This window comes from Urocitellus parryii, chromosome 9 (genome assembly GCF_045843805.1).
Source record: "Urocitellus parryii isolate mUroPar1 chromosome 9, mUroPar1.hap1, whole genome shotgun sequence".
In the NCBI taxonomy this organism is placed as follows: Eukaryota; Metazoa; Chordata; class Mammalia; order Rodentia; family Sciuridae; genus Urocitellus; species Urocitellus parryii.
Window position 1 is genome coordinate 134,215,134 of NC_135539.1, and position 17,372 is coordinate 134,232,505.

General features: G+C 49.7%; 1 protein-coding gene and 1 pseudogene across 1 annotated transcript in view; both read right to left on the reverse strand.

Moving 5' to 3' along the window:
- Qsox1 (quiescin sulfhydryl oxidase 1) overlaps positions 1 to 17,372 on the reverse strand; it is a 37,891-nt gene that overhangs the window by 10,783 nt on the left and 9,736 nt on the right. The window contains exons 3-7 of the mRNA XM_026388511.2: positions 8,381 to 8,426; positions 7,783 to 7,885; positions 5,261 to 5,351; positions 3,164 to 3,309; positions 1,502 to 1,636 (exon numbers count right to left, since the gene is read on the reverse strand). Of these exons, the coding sequence (XP_026244296.1) occupies positions 1,502 to 1,636; positions 3,164 to 3,309; positions 5,261 to 5,351; positions 7,783 to 7,885; positions 8,381 to 8,426 (521 nt within the window). The remainder of the gene's footprint in view (positions 1 to 1,501; positions 1,637 to 3,163; positions 3,310 to 5,260; positions 5,352 to 7,782; positions 7,886 to 8,380; positions 8,427 to 17,372) is intronic.
- LOC144256887 (large ribosomal subunit protein uL4-like) lies at positions 9,050 to 12,295 on the reverse strand (annotated as a pseudogene).

The following is a 17,372-nucleotide window of genomic DNA, read 5'->3' on the forward strand; positions in this document are numbered from 1 at the left end:
TCACCAAGACTGGGGACTGGTGTGGTGGAGGAGCTGTGATGTATTCAGAGCTGCCACATCTCAGGTCTCAAGGGGACCCCACTTCTTACCTCCTCCAGCCCTGGGGGGAGGGACTGAAGGATCCAGATGGTAGCATCACCCCATGCCATCATGCTCCCAGGGGTCAGCTCAGGACTCTGATGGGAAGGGCCCTCGAGCACTGGCTGCTTCTCTACCCCTGCCTCCTGGCACCTGGTTCTGCTGGCACCTGGTTCTGGCCTCAGCTCTAGGGCGAGCTAGTTCTGAGAGCCTGAGCAATTCAGCTTTCCTCCCTGGGCCTCAGTGGCCTCACCTGGAACATAAAACAATCACTCCATTCATCTGCCTCCTATAGGTGCACAGTGTCAACAACACAAGCAACCAGGTCAGCATGGTGAGTGCCTCTCAGGGCAAAGTCCCCTCTGCCCACTCTGGTGTCCCTGGCACTCAGTTTTTCTCTCCATAATTGTTTCTGCCTCAAGAAGGGACTCTCACTGCATGAGATAATGTAAGGAAGGTCCCCAGCACAGAGCTGGGCACATCAGCTATTATACTAATGTGTAATAATTATCATATAATCATAACTTCTCTAGCTCACTCATCAGACCATCAGTGAAAGGTTGAGCTTTGTTTTATGTTCTGAGCAAATAATCATAACTTGAATGCTCATAATGACCACTACCACTTCTTGGTTTCTCTTTCCTTCTCCCTTGATTACTAAAAACCTCTCCATGGGTCCCCACCACCCTAAATCCCATATGCTAGATGCAAATTCCTTCTTGAAACCCTTCTAGGACCTTCCCACAAGTTTCTTGTTCAGCCCTCTCATGGAGGTCACTTTCCTGACCCCGCTCTGAGCTACACAGATATTTCCCCTTGGTACAGAGCTGGGTGCCAGAGCAGAGGTCCACAGCACCATCTCCCTGCCCAGCAAACAGGATGTCTACTACAGGAGCAAAGCCAAGGAGCTTAAGAGATAATAGCAGCTTTCTCATGCTTACAACCATGCACAAAGATATGAACTACCTGGAAAAATTACTTTTCCTTGACACCAGAGGCATTCCAGTGAGGTGGGCATCTTCCTAGCAGGGATGGGGAGTTGGGTGGGGAGTTGGTTTGCAGGCCGCTGAGTATCCTTCCAAGCTGATCTACTTATTCTTGAATAGAGTTTAGCTTCAGCCAGGTGGGTGCTGGACAGTATTCCCTCCACTGTGAGGGACATGTATGCTATTCAGCAGTGTCTACATACGTACGGCATGGGGCCCAGTCAGCAGACACTGAGGCCACCAGCTAACTCACACAGCAAGGCTCTCCTATGCATGGCCAGCAGCTGGGCACCCCCAAAGGCCAAGACCAGCCCTTGGGGATGGGGGAGCATAGGCTCAGAACAGCAGATGCTATACCTATGACAGGAACTGGACGGGCAAGACAGTGTCTGTCACAGAGGGGGAGGGGGTAAGTGGAAAACGGGACATGGCCTTACCGATCGGCCAATTTCCACACCGTGGGTGCTACCTTGTCAGCAATGGTAGGTACAGCTGTGGTCTGGGGAGCCGCCCTGGTGAGCCCAGAGAGCCTCTGCAGGTAGGCAGTGTAGAAGGACCTGGATTCCACCAGCCTGTGGGGAAGAGGGCACAGGGAGGCTGATCAATGTCAGAATGAAGCAGGGTGACAGAAGGGCTTATGAAGAAGTTTACAAACTTGGTTCCGTCTTGTTTTGGAGGTCAAAGGTGGGACTCCCAGGCCTCACATCAACCTTCTCATTCACTGCACACTAGGGAAAGCCTCTGGGATACAAGACTGTTGCAGGAAACCATCTGGAAAAGCAGCTATATCCAGGAGGGCCAGGTCAGGAGGGTGTGGGACAGGCACCGGCAGGGAAGTGGGCCCCTCTGGGCACGGTGTTAGTCCTGCCCATGGACAGGGATGGCTGGGCTTGACTCCCCTCCCCACAGACCCAAGGCTCCAGAAGGCACCAATCTCAAGGCAGCCCCCCTCATAGCCTGCTCTGCGGTGTCATGAGGTGGCATTTCTTCCGGAGGAAGTTAAGGGAGTTTGATAAGGATTAAGTAATCTTAATAACAACAGCAAAGAACTACCAGGATCCTCCAAATCTCTTGGTTTCTCTCTTCTGATACAGAGGAGTCCTCAAGGGCAAGAAACCTCACCTGAGCACAAACTCCCCTCACCAGGCTCAGGCCACGGGGCAGAAGAAACACCATGCCCAGCAGCAGTGCACTGCAGTGCCCATGGGAGCTGACATCAGGAAACTCTGCTTTCCACTCCACCGTCCTGGCCCAGCATTTATCGATGAGCAGATGGCTTGGGAGCAGCATCGTCACAAACAATTTTCCCCTCCACCAACTCCAAGTGAGGAAACAATGCTTCTTGTCCCCACCAGGACTGGCACTTTCTGGGCCTGCCCAGAATCTAGCCCTACCATCCCCCTATGGCCATCGTGCTTCCTGAGTCTCTGACAGGCCTGCTCCAGGGCTGCCTGGTGATCTGGGCCAGAGCAAGGGCAAGTGTCCACCGTGCCCAGTGTCAGTGTAGGATGGCACTAATGGCCCCGAGGGGCGACTCACTGGGCACCTCAGGCGAGCCTGGATCACCCTGCCCTCGAGCTGCTGCCTGTGGGGCCAGGGTGACATCAATCATCTGCCCAGGGAGGGCACCAAGGCACCATCTGGCGCCATTTAACAGGCCATTCAGCAGCAGGAGCCTGACAGTGGGGCTGAGGCTAGCCTGATTGTTTTCTCTCAGCATTTTGGAACAAGCTATTGTCTGGATCCTAATGAACTTTTCTGCAATTAGAAAACCAAAGGGAGGGAGGGTCAGGCATATTTGAGTCCTTGCCAGGCCTGAAGCCTGCCAATGAGTCTGTCTGCGGATAGGGAAGGATGGGAAACAGGATCACGGCTGGGTGTGGGTGGTGTAGAAGCAGTCAGGACTGAGGCAGGACTTCTGAGCTGTGGAGGCCATAGGGCCCTGTCCCACACAGAGGGCAGACATCTGCTTCTCCTGTCCTCCAAAGAATCTCCAGGGAGAAAGGATCTGTCTGCTAGGGCTGTGTCCTCTCTAGGCAGGCAGGCAGCAGGCAGAATGAGCACAGGAGGGAGAGAGAGCAGGGAGACAAAGTACTCACACAGGGACTCGGGAGACAGAGCCATTCCGAAACAGCAGGTAACAAGACGGGAAGTCAGTGACACCAAACTTGTTCACCACATTGCCCTCTGTGTTCAAGACCCTGCGCACCACCATGCCTTGGTGCTGGGATAGGTCCAGAGTTACCTGCAGAGACAATAAGACATCTGAGGGGCCACACCATTGGGTAAAGGGGGTCAGGGGCTGAGTCCCAGTTCAGTGCTGGGTAGGCACCAGTTGGCAGCTATACTCTGTTCAGACTCAAAGCCTTTCTAAGAGTAGACCATAGTGAAGAATGAGAGTCTTGTGCCACCACAAGATTCCAGCCCGCAGGTAACAAGTGCCAAACACCACCCAAGAGGTGGTGCACTTTGTAAGTGCACAGACTTCATACTTTGCATTTCCCAGGGCAGTCCCAATTTAATATAATTTCCTTACCAATAAAAGCAATAGTAAAAGGCCCAGTAAAATAAGGGGCTTTTTCCCTTGTATTTATAAAGCTTTCTAATTATATTTTTGGTCAGAAAAATATACTTTCTTTTATTTTTAGAAAGATATAAGGGACAATATTAGCTAACATTTATCACATACTATGTATTTTATATAGATCATTAAAATCTTCAGAATAACACTGAATAGGAACTACCATCAGGGCAGTACACTATGGCTGCCAGTGTGAGTGTCCTGGTGCCATGGGAGCAAACCTCTTCCTGGCTCAAATCCCTCACCTGCAAAACTACAGCAACTACAACAGCAACAGCAATCTCAGAGGGCCGTTGTGAGGACTGCACAGGTTAATTTTATAAAAGTACTTGTAATGACAACCAGTACTCAGTTAGGCGCTTAAGTATTTATTTAAAAACGATTTGTAGCTGAAGAACCACGAGAAGTGACTCATGTCTCTAGGTCCCATGGCTAACACGGGCCTGAACTCCAGAACCTGACTTTCAGCCATACCACCGTCCTGCCTCTCCAATTCACCCTCCTAAGCATGACCGCATGAACACAGAGCTGCGGGCTCCACCCATGTGGCCCTGCCCTGGTTATGGGAACTCGGGATGAGGGGAAAAGAGCTGACTCCCATCAGCGTCTATCAATCACACCTGCCTAAGAAGCCTGGCCCCAGGCATGGACAGGGAACCCTGAGAATTGGATACTCCTTCAGCAAAGCTGCCCTCTACCTCCCTCTTCCCTGTGTTTTCTCTGAGGAGCTGAAGTACCCTGAGCGCTTCTGGCTTAGATCCAGAGCACCATCAACTTGTTTCTGCAGGAGAGCCATCTGGGCCCACCATGGTGTTCCCCATCACCCCTTCAGGTCTTATCTCCCTGAACTGCCTCCCACTCTAATCTGGGAAAAGCTCCCAGGCAGTTTGCAGGGAAGTCCACAAGCCAACAGCAGAGCAGGTGCTCTCTGCATTAGACAATGGGATAGAGCTTTATAAAGCACCTACCATGTGCTGGCTACTAATCCATGTGCTGTTACCTAAACTGTCCAGCTATGCTAGGAAGAAACATAACCATCACTACTCTATAGACAAGGAGATAAGGCTGAAAAAGTTGAATAACTTGACAAAGACATACCATGTAAATGATGGAGTGGAAATTCAATCTGTACCGCCTGGTAAAGGACACCATTTCTTCATGAGGGGACTGGGCCATCTCTAATGTCTCCCCCTCCCCAATTCTCTATTCCAATTCTATGTGGCTGGGGCAATGTGGAAACAACACAGGCTTTGAAGCCAGACAGACCTGGGCCAAAGCCGCGTTCTACTTTACCAGCCATGTGATCCTGGACATATTTGGTGGTCTGCTAGTTGTGGTGATCAGCAGCTGTATGTCATCAACCTATTCCTATACTCAAAAAGCAGTAGTTTTCAGTTATGTTTGGTTTCAGTGAAGGAGATTAAGAATGAACAGAGGTTATAAACAGAAAGGCTTAGCTCCTACACTTCCCATCTCCCCCAGCAGGGGTCAGGCTGGTGCCAGACTAAGAAACGCAAAAGGCCAAGATCCCAGTGCTGTCAGGAAAAGCTGTTTCTGAACTGGGACTTCCTCCCAGCAGCTATCCCAGAGTTGCAGGAAAACAGAGGCACCTCACCTCTCTACCCAGGTAGGAGCCTTCCTTTTCAAAGATCAAGGCCAGATACTCTTCATTGTTTCTTGCAAAAAATCCTTCAATCTCTTCCAGCCTGCAAGAGACAACTCATGAGGTCACTCTCTCCACAGCCATTGGGAACAAGGCATAACTGACCATGCAGTGCTGCAAGTCCAGCCACACTACCCTGTGGCTCTGTGGAGACTCTTCTCCCTCTGCCAGTCCTGCAGCGAGAGAAAGCCAAACCCTTGGTCTCAAAGGATGCTGCCCCTGTTATCTAACTCTGGTTCTTCAGAGAACCACCTTGGGTTTTTTGTTTTTTTCTTCTTATTTTAGGAGTCAGGAGTGAGCAGGAGGCAGGCTGGGAAGGACTGGCAAGGATGCCTTGAGACCCAGATGTCACTGTGTTCTGGGTAAGGCCCAGGGTTACTGGACATGGTTCAGTTCCCCTAGGAGAATGGTGATTAGAACCCATCGGATACGAGCCCTGATCCTGTGGAAAGTCACATTAAGTGGGAAAACTGCAAGTTCCTCTCAAAAGTGGGCAAAAAGGGGAACCAAAGAACCAGAAAGTCCTAGGTGCAGGAGACCTCCAAGCTAACAAAACCCAAGATGAGTCTAAGATGAGGAAGCTGAGGCCCAGCTTTCTCAGGTGGAAATGATTAAAAAGGCAAATTTTATCCCCACAATAGGGGAAGTTACTATAATTTATTTTAAAAACTCTGTCTCAATAAAAAATAATACAAAAATTATTTGTTTCCTTATTCTTATTAAAAACATTCCAGGCTGGGGTTGTGGCTCAGTGGTAGAGCACTCACCTAGAATGTGTAAGGCACTGGGTTCGATCCTCAGCACCACATAAAAATAAATACGGGAAATAAAGGTATTGTGTCCAACTACAACTAAAAAAAATTAAAAACAACAACATTCCATGCATATTTAAGAGGCTGATAGGTGAGAAGTCACAGGGAAAAGGCAACCACATCTTTTTAATTTCAACTTGGCACTTCATTTCCCTTTATTGGACCCAAGGACATGGCAGCAATCAGCTCCAGAGAGAGGTGCAACATGGGGCTGATGCCAGAGCCCAGCCTGATGACAGGACAATTGGGTATGCCAGAGAGGTGGGAGTCAGAGTGCACCCGACTCAGTGGATAAAGAGGTGTCACAGATACCACAGCCTCCGGGGGTAGCATCAGGTGGCTGGCCTCTCAGACTATGTCCCTAAGCCTGCCCACAGCTGGCAGAAGAGCAAATCTTCAGCTTCCTAGAAAAGATGACTTCTTTCACCATGTACCTTTGCCTCCTTCTGAAATAGGTTGCTTAAGAGGGTCAGTTGGAGAAGATGGGAGATTTGGCCAATTTGTTATTTGGAGATCCCCAGGGCTAAAAAATGCATGGGAGAAGTACTTGTGTGTGTAAGAGACAGACACACAATCATCAAGAAATGAAGAAGGAAACATCAGAGTGGCGGAGGTGTTTCCCACAGGGATGGGGTCTGGTTGAGGAACAACAACCCATATCAGGACCATATGCTGGGCAGCCCAGGGTCTTCACAAGGCCCTCTGGGAGGAGGGTGAACTGGGAGAGACGATAAAGCAGTCACTGTGAGTTGGATTAACCCCAGCTGATACTAGAAACACAAACTTTCAGCAGGGCTGTGGCTTTGAAGGACACCAGCACACAAGCCTAGAAAGCATCAAGCAAACACTGGCCCTCAGCAGCCTTCCCAGCTCCAGGACCTTGCTGAGTTGGAGGCTAGGTTCTCTCAGTTGTCTCTGCTGGTACCTGAATTTGTTCCCTCTTGGCAAAAGTCCCCAAGGTAGGCATTATCCTATCCTCAGTTCTCATCCAGAAGTCAGGGGTCTAGTGCTTAGTCTTCCTGTCTCCTTTTACAGGAGAATTTGTGCAAGACAACAAACATGCAGTATCCTAATTTTCCTAGGAAAGAGGCAACATGGAAGGTTGCCTGGCAGGTGGGTATAGAACACCAGCCACCACACCGGATGCTCTGTGGCACAGGGAGCCAAGGTTGCTCCCTACCCCAGTCACAGCCACCACTCAGAAAAACATCCCTCTTCTATTCATAGGGAAAAACCCCTACTTTTCTGAGCCCCTTTCCCTTCTCTTCTAAATGGTATTTGATCTCCTGTCCACCCCCAATTCTGTCAGTGGCCTTCCCTAGGTTAGATCCTGTAAATCCAGCTGCTCTTCCAATACTCCTGAGAACAGGCAGGGAGCAACAGGTATGACCTGGAGATCCCCCACCTGTCCTCTCCTTCCCACCCAGAAGAATGGACCATTGGCCCCTCAGTCTGCTGCTGGAGGACAGGGGGCCTCAGAACCTGCAGCAAGAGGAAACTGCAACAGTCTCTCCCAGGTGTCTAAGGGCTCTGATGAACTGTGAGTCTGCCCCACAGGCAACGAATCGACATGGGTCCCTGCCCTACGGCTCCCACCACCCTCTTGCTCCCAGGTGCAGGACCCGGCCCACATTGTGCTCAGCCTCCCCAAGCCCAAAATACCTGGCAGGTTCCAGTGGTGGACAAGCTGAGGGCCATGTGTCACGGTGGGACTCCAGGGCATCAATGAGCCTCTCCCGCAGGGTCTGCACATCAGCTCCAGCCACTGTAAATGAAAACAGGCATGAGGGGGTAGTTAGGAAAGAACAGATCTGTGCCCTTCCAGCCTCACTCAGCAACAAGGGCCCAGTCCTGAAAGAGACACATACAGTCCTATCTCAAAGTTGGGGAGGGGGGCTTCTCTTGTGACCTGAAGCAAAGCAAGGAGCCCCTTCCCTCAGAGGGAAGGAAGGAGTCCCCCCCACACTGGCCTCTGAGGGCTCTTCCAGGGGCTATCTGGTCTGCCCTGATACCAACCCATTTTGACACGAAGGCTATTCTTGAGATGTGGTGCCCTTCGTCCCACCCCCAAACCTAGGATGGGTCACACCTGAAGGAGTTTCTTCAGCCTGGTTTTCCTAGGGTCTTTCCCAGGCTGACAGAAGAAAATGTATAAGGCTTCCCTTGGGGACTCTTCACCCAGTAGAAGGCCAGGAAGAAGGGGGAATCAAGGAGAGCAAGGCATTGATAACGCACACTGTGGCAGAGCCAGGACACCTACCTGGTAACGTTGTTCCAACTCCACTTTTGGAAAAGGCCTTAAAGAACTGGAAGAAAACACAAAGGCAAGAGTCAGCAATTCATGCTGGCAAAGAGGACAAGAGTGGTGTCAGACAGACCCAGTTTAAACTCCAGCTGCTTATAAATTGGGATCATTTTGGACAAACTTCTTTTTTGAGCCTCAGTTTCTTCATCTGTAAAATAAAAACCAGGAGGTTCTTCTCTGAAGGCTGGACACTGATTCCCTGCTCCATTACCCTCCACCTAATCCCCTCCCCCACAATGCTGAAGCACACACGGCAGCTGGAGGTGACAGCTCACAGACCTCACTCTAGTGAGGTCTTTACATAAAGCACTTTACATAAAGCACTAGTGCTCACACATAACTATGGACTCGTGTGAAAAGAAATACAAAGAAAACACTTTATATGCCCCTTAGAAAATGTCAGCTTTCCTCTCTGTCAGTCTGTCCTTGCTCCTTGTCTGGGGAAAGGGGTTTCAGGCTGGTGTCCCATCACAGAGCACTGACAGCCTGCCACAGCAGGTATCAATGAAGGGAGGGGCTCCAGAACAGGACCTACCACAGGGTGGGGGACAAGTCTGTCACACACAGCCCACTTTGTATTGTTTTTTTGTGATCCGTTCTTTATTCAAAATAAATTATCCAAAATTATTTGATCTTATGGAATAAGAGAGGTTTCTTTTCAGCTGTTGGTTTCTTGGAAGGTGCAGCCCTTTCCCCCACAGGCTGCTTCTGCTTAACACCAACATCCTTCTTTCCTGCTTTTTTACCACAGGCTTCTTGCCTGCAACCCCCTTCGGATCTTTATTTTTTTAATCTGATTGGGCTGCTGCCTCTGCTTTACCCACCTGGAGTTTGTGATTCTTGGCCTGTGAAGAATGGCTTTCCGACTCACAGTCTTTGCATATTGGTTTAGTTTCAACATGATTCTCAGATTTTTCAATGGATTCTTCTTGGGACTCTGCAATGAATCTTACATGGTGCCCTGAGAGCTTGTTGGATTTCTGGGTTTTCCGAGATTCTGCTGAGGTCTGCACTGATCATCTTGTGAATAGGGGGGTTATTCCTGAGGGAAGCACTTTATGTCAAGGGCCACACAGATCGTCTAACTTCCAAAAAGCATTTTCAGTCCAAATGCAGAAATGCCCCACATGCCCACCAGGAGTAAGTTTCAAAATGTTCAGTTTGCTTACATTAAGTTGAGTAATTCCAGGGAGGATGTTTCTGAAGGCCTTGATGATACCCTTGTCTCCACTGTAGATAACACAGGGCCCCCTGCGCTGGATTCTCTGGATACGAGGATGGTTTCTTCTTTTGCCTTTGCCAGCTCTCATTCGTTGTGAGGCATAGACCTTTTTGACATCATTCCAAGGTTTAAGTTTCTTAAGAAGCAAAACAGCCTCCTTGGTAGTCTTGTAACCTTCAACTTTATCTTCCACCATCAAAGGGCATTCAGAAACTTCCTCAATTCTATGACCTTCAGACATGACCAGCACTGGTAAGGCTGAGGCAGCCAAGGCAGAGCAGATGGCATAGCGTTTTTGGATTGTGTTCACTCTACAGTGTCAACGATGCCATGTTTTGGTTGGTGCAAACATGCAGCCTCCTCTACACATTTCCAAAGGCACCCGGCCAGAACAGTGGTTCCCACCACCTTGAACTCTGGAAATTCGAGCCACAGCTCTGCCAGTAGCCCAAGACTCAGCGCTGGTCTGATGACCTACTAATTCACTGACAGCACAGGGCTGTCCGATGTTTTTACACAAGTTGGTGTGAACAAAGTTCACAATATCTGATCTAATTAGAGCCTTGAACACAGCAGGCAAAGTGACATTTTTGCCAGATGACTCCCCCTTTTCAGAGTGCAGATGTCAGGGGTCGAACACACACCGTGACTGGGAAGGGAGAGGGTCACGATTCTCTCAACTCAGCTGTTCCCTCAGGAAAAAGTCAGGCCACTTTGATTCATCACTTTGTCTTCCTTTCCCATGTACATGACACCCCAGGCCTAATCTGTCCCTCCTTGGCGCACGAGGACAGAGAACATTGGACAACTCTTTAGAATCTGGGCTTCTGCCCAAGTGGCAATATAGTGGCCAAGGCCCTTGCCCGTGCCCTCCTAACTCAAGAAAGAACAGAGCTGTCCTCCTTAAGGACAATCACTTAACTGCCTGAGGAAGAGCCTGAAGGCAAAGAAGAAGCTTCTGGCTCCAGGCCCTTAACTTCAGGGCTGCTTTTTGCTACTTTGGGCCTCTGCCTCTAAAAGCACAGCCACCTGGCCTTACCACAAGCTGATGGCTGAATGGCCCTGGGATCTTTAAGACCTGCCTCTGCTATACTCTGTGAGACCTTTGGCAACCCATCAACCTCTCTGAACCTTAGTATATCGTATTTAAAATGAGGATGACATCACTTACCTTGAATTGTGAAGATTCAATGACAACACATCTAAAGTGCTTGGTACATACAGAAATCACTAAATGTTAACTACAGCATGACATAATTATTCCTTTCTCTTCTTCTTTCTAAACACTAGGAAATGCTGATAAGCTAGGACTGTGTGTTCTGGCCATGTGTAGGCAGGAAACTAAAATCTGGAGACCAACTCTACCCCCCTTACCCACACAAGGAACAGACTGCAAAGAAATACCATCTCCTCAGCTGAAGCCTTCTCCTGCTCCTTCTGACCTCACCTGGCCCCTACCTTGCTCTCTGTTGTATTCTCTTTTTAAAACATGAATATCAACTTTTATTCGTAAGTGAAAACAATCCATTTACACATGCCACACATATTTTAAGAGTGTTTTGAACAAATCTTGACATAGTAAAATTATGTTATCGTAATACCTATAAAAATGATCACACGTTCCAGAATTGTGACATGAGACCAAGATGATAATATATGTTCAGGCATTTGTGGGCAGACATTGTTTCCCCCAAAAAAAATAGAAGTTTTGCATCTGCAGTCACTTGGTGTCAGTGTCCTTGTGTATTTATAGACAGGACAGACTTCACCTTGCTTCCCAGGCAGAAGAGCATCTCTGACATACTGAAGCCTTGAACTGTAGGCCCTTCACATACCTACAGCTGTCACGTTCAGATCTGAGAGATAACCAGTACCTTTCCTTCATCAGCCATCAGGTCACCCAAGTCTGAGCAGGTACCTGCCTTAAAAGAGACCGATCTTCCCCTCATCAAGCACCCCCTCAGCCCCTGCTAAATCTCAGACCCAACCATACAAGCTGGGAGATGGCATTAAGAGTTACCTGGGGGAACACAGGGACTCCAAGGGACCCTCATGAGGTACAGGGCTAAGGGAAGGCTCTGCTTCCACTCCTAGCCACTATACTGTCACTCTGCCTTCCCTCCTTCTGTCCTCAGAAGCTTCCCTTCTACTTTCTAGAACAATGTCACCATCAGAGCTCTGGTTCCCACACAGCATACTCTTTGGGGACTTTTCCCTATCAATTATCTTTTCCATCCTTTCCCTTCCCTAAGCTACAAACAGGTGAGGACCTAAGACAGGTCCTCACCTGTCCTAGACCCCTTTAGTGCAAACTTTAAAAGAAGAAAGGACAGAAAGAGGAGGAAGGTGGAGTGAAGAGAAGACTCCTCCCTTCTCCTACATTTCCCGTTTCCCCTCCCCTCACTGCCAAATATCTCAAAAACCTCTTCCCACTTCTCTGACCTCTCTCTAGGTTCCCCAACCAGCTGGCTCTGGTGCCTGCTCCACCACTGGTTGACAGTGTTCTGGGAAAGCTTGCTGGTGACATTCTCTTTGGCTGCTCCAGTGATCCCTGGTCTCCCCATAGTATCTGATGATATTCCTGTCTGCTTTTCGTCTCCATGGCTGGTGTGGGTCACTTTTTGTGCCACATTTTCTTGATATTCCATGTTTCCTTGATATTCTCTCTGCTTGCATACCACCACCTCCCCTCTTTGCTTACCATGGACCAGCCCTCCTTGGCTACCGTCTTCTAGCTGCACCTATGACTGCTCTCCTGTGCTGTTGTCCTTGCCATCTCCTGCCCCCAGCTCTCTGGCAGCCACACATCAGATCGTGGCACTGTTGTGTTTAACGAGCCCTTGAAGGCACTGTCACAAAGAGGAGGCTCAGTCTACGCCTTTTGTGTGTGTGGGGGAGGTGGTGCTGGGCCCAGTCTACGTCTTTCAGTGAGTGACTGAATACATGATTCAAGAACATGCCCATCATTTCTCCCTCACCAAAATCATCTACTTTCTCCAACTGATTTGCAATATGAACCACCTGTCTTAGGTCCTCACCTGTCCTAGACTTATGGTTCCTCTTGGTGGCCTCTGTACAGATGTCGGGGAACCCACACACACACCAAGACTGAATCACCCTCCTTCAACCTGCTTCTCCAACCTGTTTCTTATCTCACCCAGTAATTGGTCCTCCTCCCTGTCACCCAGACCAGCTTCTCCCTCTCACTGACAGGTTCTGAGAGTCTGACTTCAGGATACTCTTCAACAGCTCTCTCTCTTCACCTGTTGCCTTGTCTAGGCAGAGTCAATAGGTGAGAACCTATTTCCTAGACTACTGCATCTGTCCCTATTGTTCTCCTTTCACAAGTCAGAAAATTTAATATGCTCCATCTTTTTATTCCTCATTGCCAGCAAGGTTAGCTTTCTAAGGCACAATTCCTCAAATCTCTTCCATTAACTCCCCAGTGCACATGAATAAGGTCCAAATTTACAGCATTCCACAACTTGTTTCCAGAATCTGAAACCAAACTGACTTCCTACTGCTACCCATTCCCTACACTCCAGCTACAAAGGACTAGAATTTTCCACCCAACCAGGAGGTGACAGAATGCATTCATCTCTGCAAGCCCTGCCGAGCCTGAACAGCATCTAGCACACGGAGGTACTCAACAGACTGTTCAGCTGAACACAAACTCTGCACTTTGATCACCTTGGATGCTCAGGTGAAAATCTAGTTAGGACACATTTTTGTCTACTTATTAAGTAGCTGTTGGAAGCGTGTGCCTGCCCCAGGAAACCACCACAACCCCTTGGAAACAGGCAACTGAGCCTTCGGGAGTGAGTCTTCTTTTCCCCAGGGCATCTGTGCCTGCCCCTTTCATCTCTTTACACAAGACGGGAGCTCTGCCCTCCTGCCCGTGGGGCACCTGTGAGGTCCTTGCCTCTCCCCAGAAGCAGGGAAGCAGGTGGTACCAGGCAGGCCAACCGGAACCTACAGGAAGGACTGCCTCCCTGGGGACCACACAGCTGCACATGGGCATGCTTCCCAGCTGTGACCAGCCATGGCACTGAACACAAACTTCCATTAACAGGTTTTCAGAAGAATGACCCGATCTCCAAGTATTTTATGGTGAGCCCAGGAGGACAGACAACCTTAGCCACTTCCTGTGCTGTGGACAGGAAGGTAGCTGGGAGACGGCAGGTAACACAGAGGAGACATCTTTCTGAGCCCTGCCCTCACCCCTGACATGCACCCTCATAGCAGGAGCCACAAGATAACGGCTGACTTGACACTCTATAGGGCATCTACACTACCAGCCTGGCTTTCAAGGACCTGCCATACTGGGTTCCTTCCTCCCCTGCCCTGCCTTACCCCAAACATAAGCCTCTGCCCAACAGGTCCCCTCAATATGCCACACGGTTCTGCCTACAAAGAGTCTGACTTTGGGATACTCTCACCCCCTACTCCCTCCTGTGGTGTTCTGCCATGCTCCTCCCCTGTCCTAGCCAATGCCACCCATCCTTCAACACACGCAGAAGTTCCCTCCTACAAAATGTCCTCTCTGATGAGTAAGGAGGAGCTCAGGAAGTGCCTGGGCCCATTCCTCCTGTCCTCGCCTTGTTTGGACCACTCAGCCAGTTAGTGTGTGTCCTCGTGTCAGACGCACCTGGCCTCTCCCACAGTGCTGAGCACCCAGCAAACATCCCCTCACTAGCTGCTGTTGGCCACCCATCAGCACCCCCCCCCACCCTGGGGACAACAAGAAGAAAGAAAACTTTCATTTACTGAACCCCAAATAATACCCATTCTCAGCACTTTCACAGGCAAGGCCTGGCTTCACGTGTGACCACAGTCCCACCAGGCAGGCATTGTCAGTCCTTTTTATAGATAGCGAAACGGGCCAAATGTCACCCAGAAAGCAGAGGAGACTGGATCTGAACCCACATCATGATCTCCTTGGTATCTTGCAAAGGGAAGTCATGTCCTCTCCTCCACTTCAGCCAAGCCTTGGCCACAAAGGGTCCCATTCCACTGCCCACAGAGGGGCACTGCAGTGGCCCAGAGAAAGGCCCCTCCTCAGTAGCCTAGTCAGAACCTACTGCAAACCAGCCCCTCCCTCCCTGTTTCTTTGTTTTCTTCCAGGATTCCAGCTCAGGTCTGATGGGGATCTGACACAGCCAGAGCCTGCCCTTCAGGGCCAGCTGTTTGCTAAACAGGCTGGGCTGGTAGAAGCTCACTCTGTTTATGGTGACAAGGGGCAGGAGGCATAGGAAAGGACAGTGAGGTATGTCATTGACTGTGGCCAGAATTATGGTGAACTGTCTTAATGATATCAGCAACACTCTCTCCCCCTGCTCAGCATGGGTCCTCAGGGCTCCCACAGCATTTATATGAAGAGTGAGCACAGTCAGGCTCCAGTTCCCAGGGGCAGCCACGGCAGGTACAACAGGACAGGCCTCTGGGATCTGCTCTCCTTTCTAGGAGCCCAGCCACAGTGCCCACAGGTGCACAAGGCTCTAGAAGGGCCAGAATCTCTGGAGATATGAAATCCGAGTACTGTTTTAAAAAGCACTAGTTGTAAAATCAATTTAGTGAAACATAGTATTTTTTTAAAATGAAAATATCAGTGTATTGCACTTAATAAGAATATACATTGTGGAATTTGTTTTATCAACAGATACAAACCAATTTTGGGATCACAATGTAAAATAGAGACTTCTTACAGTTAGAAAACGTTTGAAAACCACAGCACAGAACAAGGACCCCCTAGCAGCTTGAAACTGCTTGGCCATGACCTAGAGTCCTGAAGACAGAGCACTGAGTGCTTCCCCTGGCTGAAGCTGAGGACCAGGTTCAGGAGAGAAGGGAAGGTTTCGCCAAGGAAGGCCACGCTAGTCTCTGGAGAGCTTAAGAAATGGACAGCTGACTACCAGACTGGCCCAGCCAGGTGCTGCCTGTCTGGAGACAGGGGAAGGCCAAGAAGACCAGCTAAGGCCCTCCTAGCCCCTCCCACAGCCGGCTGCGTGGGTAGAGTGATTAATCACTTGAGGCATCCAGGCTGCGTGTGCTGCGTGACCTGGGGAGGTTGCTGAGGAGCCTCTGCACCTGTGACTGCCTCCTTCATACATACTGGGCCCAGCCTCTCCCAGGTAGAACAGAAAGCCCCAGGTGTTGAGCCCTGAGGAACCCCAACAGGCTGTTCTGACTGGCCACTATACCAAGGCTGGGGTACTGGGCAGTGGCTGCACCCTTGTCAGCCTGTGAATGACAGCTCCTGTTGCCACATTGGTATTCCTACACTTCCCACTCAGTGCTACCCTGGCCCAGCACAAGGCACCCCATTTTCACTTACATACCATGGGGCAGAGGACAGGGCAATGTCCTTGCCAGGGAAGTCTACTTCAAATGGATGATGGCTAAGCAGTCTTTTTCCTACCAGCTCTAAATAATATGGCAGAAGCTGCTCACTTGCTGCATTGTCCCGCAGACTAGACTGGCCTCAGAGCCTGGGCCTGGGCCCTGACCCTAAGAGGCAATAGTTTAGAAAGGGTCCTCTGTTGGGCTGTGAACCCCCTGAATCCAGCAGGACTTCACTAGCCTTGAGAAACAGAAAGGTGGTGTGGCGTCAGAGCTGGACATTCCTGGAGATAAAGGCTGCTGGGTAATTAGGCTGTGTTCCAGCTCATAAGTCTGCTTAGAACTCCAGGTCCCTAGCTCAGGGATATTTTGTTCCAGGGACAATACTTGGCATTTTAGCTTTCAAAGGCATTTCCTGATTACTCTTAATGGCTATAGAGGACACTGCTTTTTTAGCTGCCATTCTGGTGAGGGGGAGCATATCATTTTATAGCAGGGAGAAAGAATTGGATATGGTCTCTTACACTTAGAAGAAAACTAACTGGATGAGAGCTAGGTCTGAGTCCAGGGAGGGCCCTCACTATAACTGCAGCATCCTTGCTGCTCAGGGTTGTGCTGGGCCTCCAATTTAGAGCCTGGGAAGTTGTTCAGACATTGATCAAGCTGCTGGTGCCCTGTGGTGGGCAAGCTGGCAGGCAAGCATCATCAGAGAGCTCGTGGCTCCTTCTGCAAGAGCTGGGTGAAAGAGTCCTCATGTCTCAGGTGTGACAACTCTGTGCCATGGATCCCTGATTTCTGAGGTACTGGCATCTCCATTGTGGGCTGAAGCTGCTCTATGAGCACTTGTAGGTCAAACCCCTTGCTTGATAAGGATGAGGCTTGTCAGTGTCTCTGGGATTCCTCTGAGGAATTAACACTAAGTGCCGGGTTGCTCAGGATTAAAACACTCAGGGGTCACTCCAAGGGACTGGGCTAACAAAAGACACAAATACCTTTTTCTTTGGGGGTGCTGTGACGGCTCCTCTGACCTTAAGGGTCCAGGGAAAAAGAGAGACAGAGAGAGCATGCACGTGCTGACCCATTTTATTGAGGAGAAGCTATTTAAATGAGGCAAGGGGTCAGGTTTCAAGGGGCTGAGTCTAGCTTCATGATGTCTGCTGTCAGCAGGTTGACTGACATCTGGGTAGGCCACACCCAAGGGCACAGTAAGAGAAGGGGACTCACACAAGGCACTTCCAAGGAACATTCTATCTCAGGCAGAGCAAGGGATAATATTACAAAGGAACAGGTGAGCATAGCTCCACCCATGGAGATGTAGGAAGGCACACCCATGCACGAAGACACAGTCACTCAAACCCTAGAAGAGTAGGGAGGTCTAGCAGCATG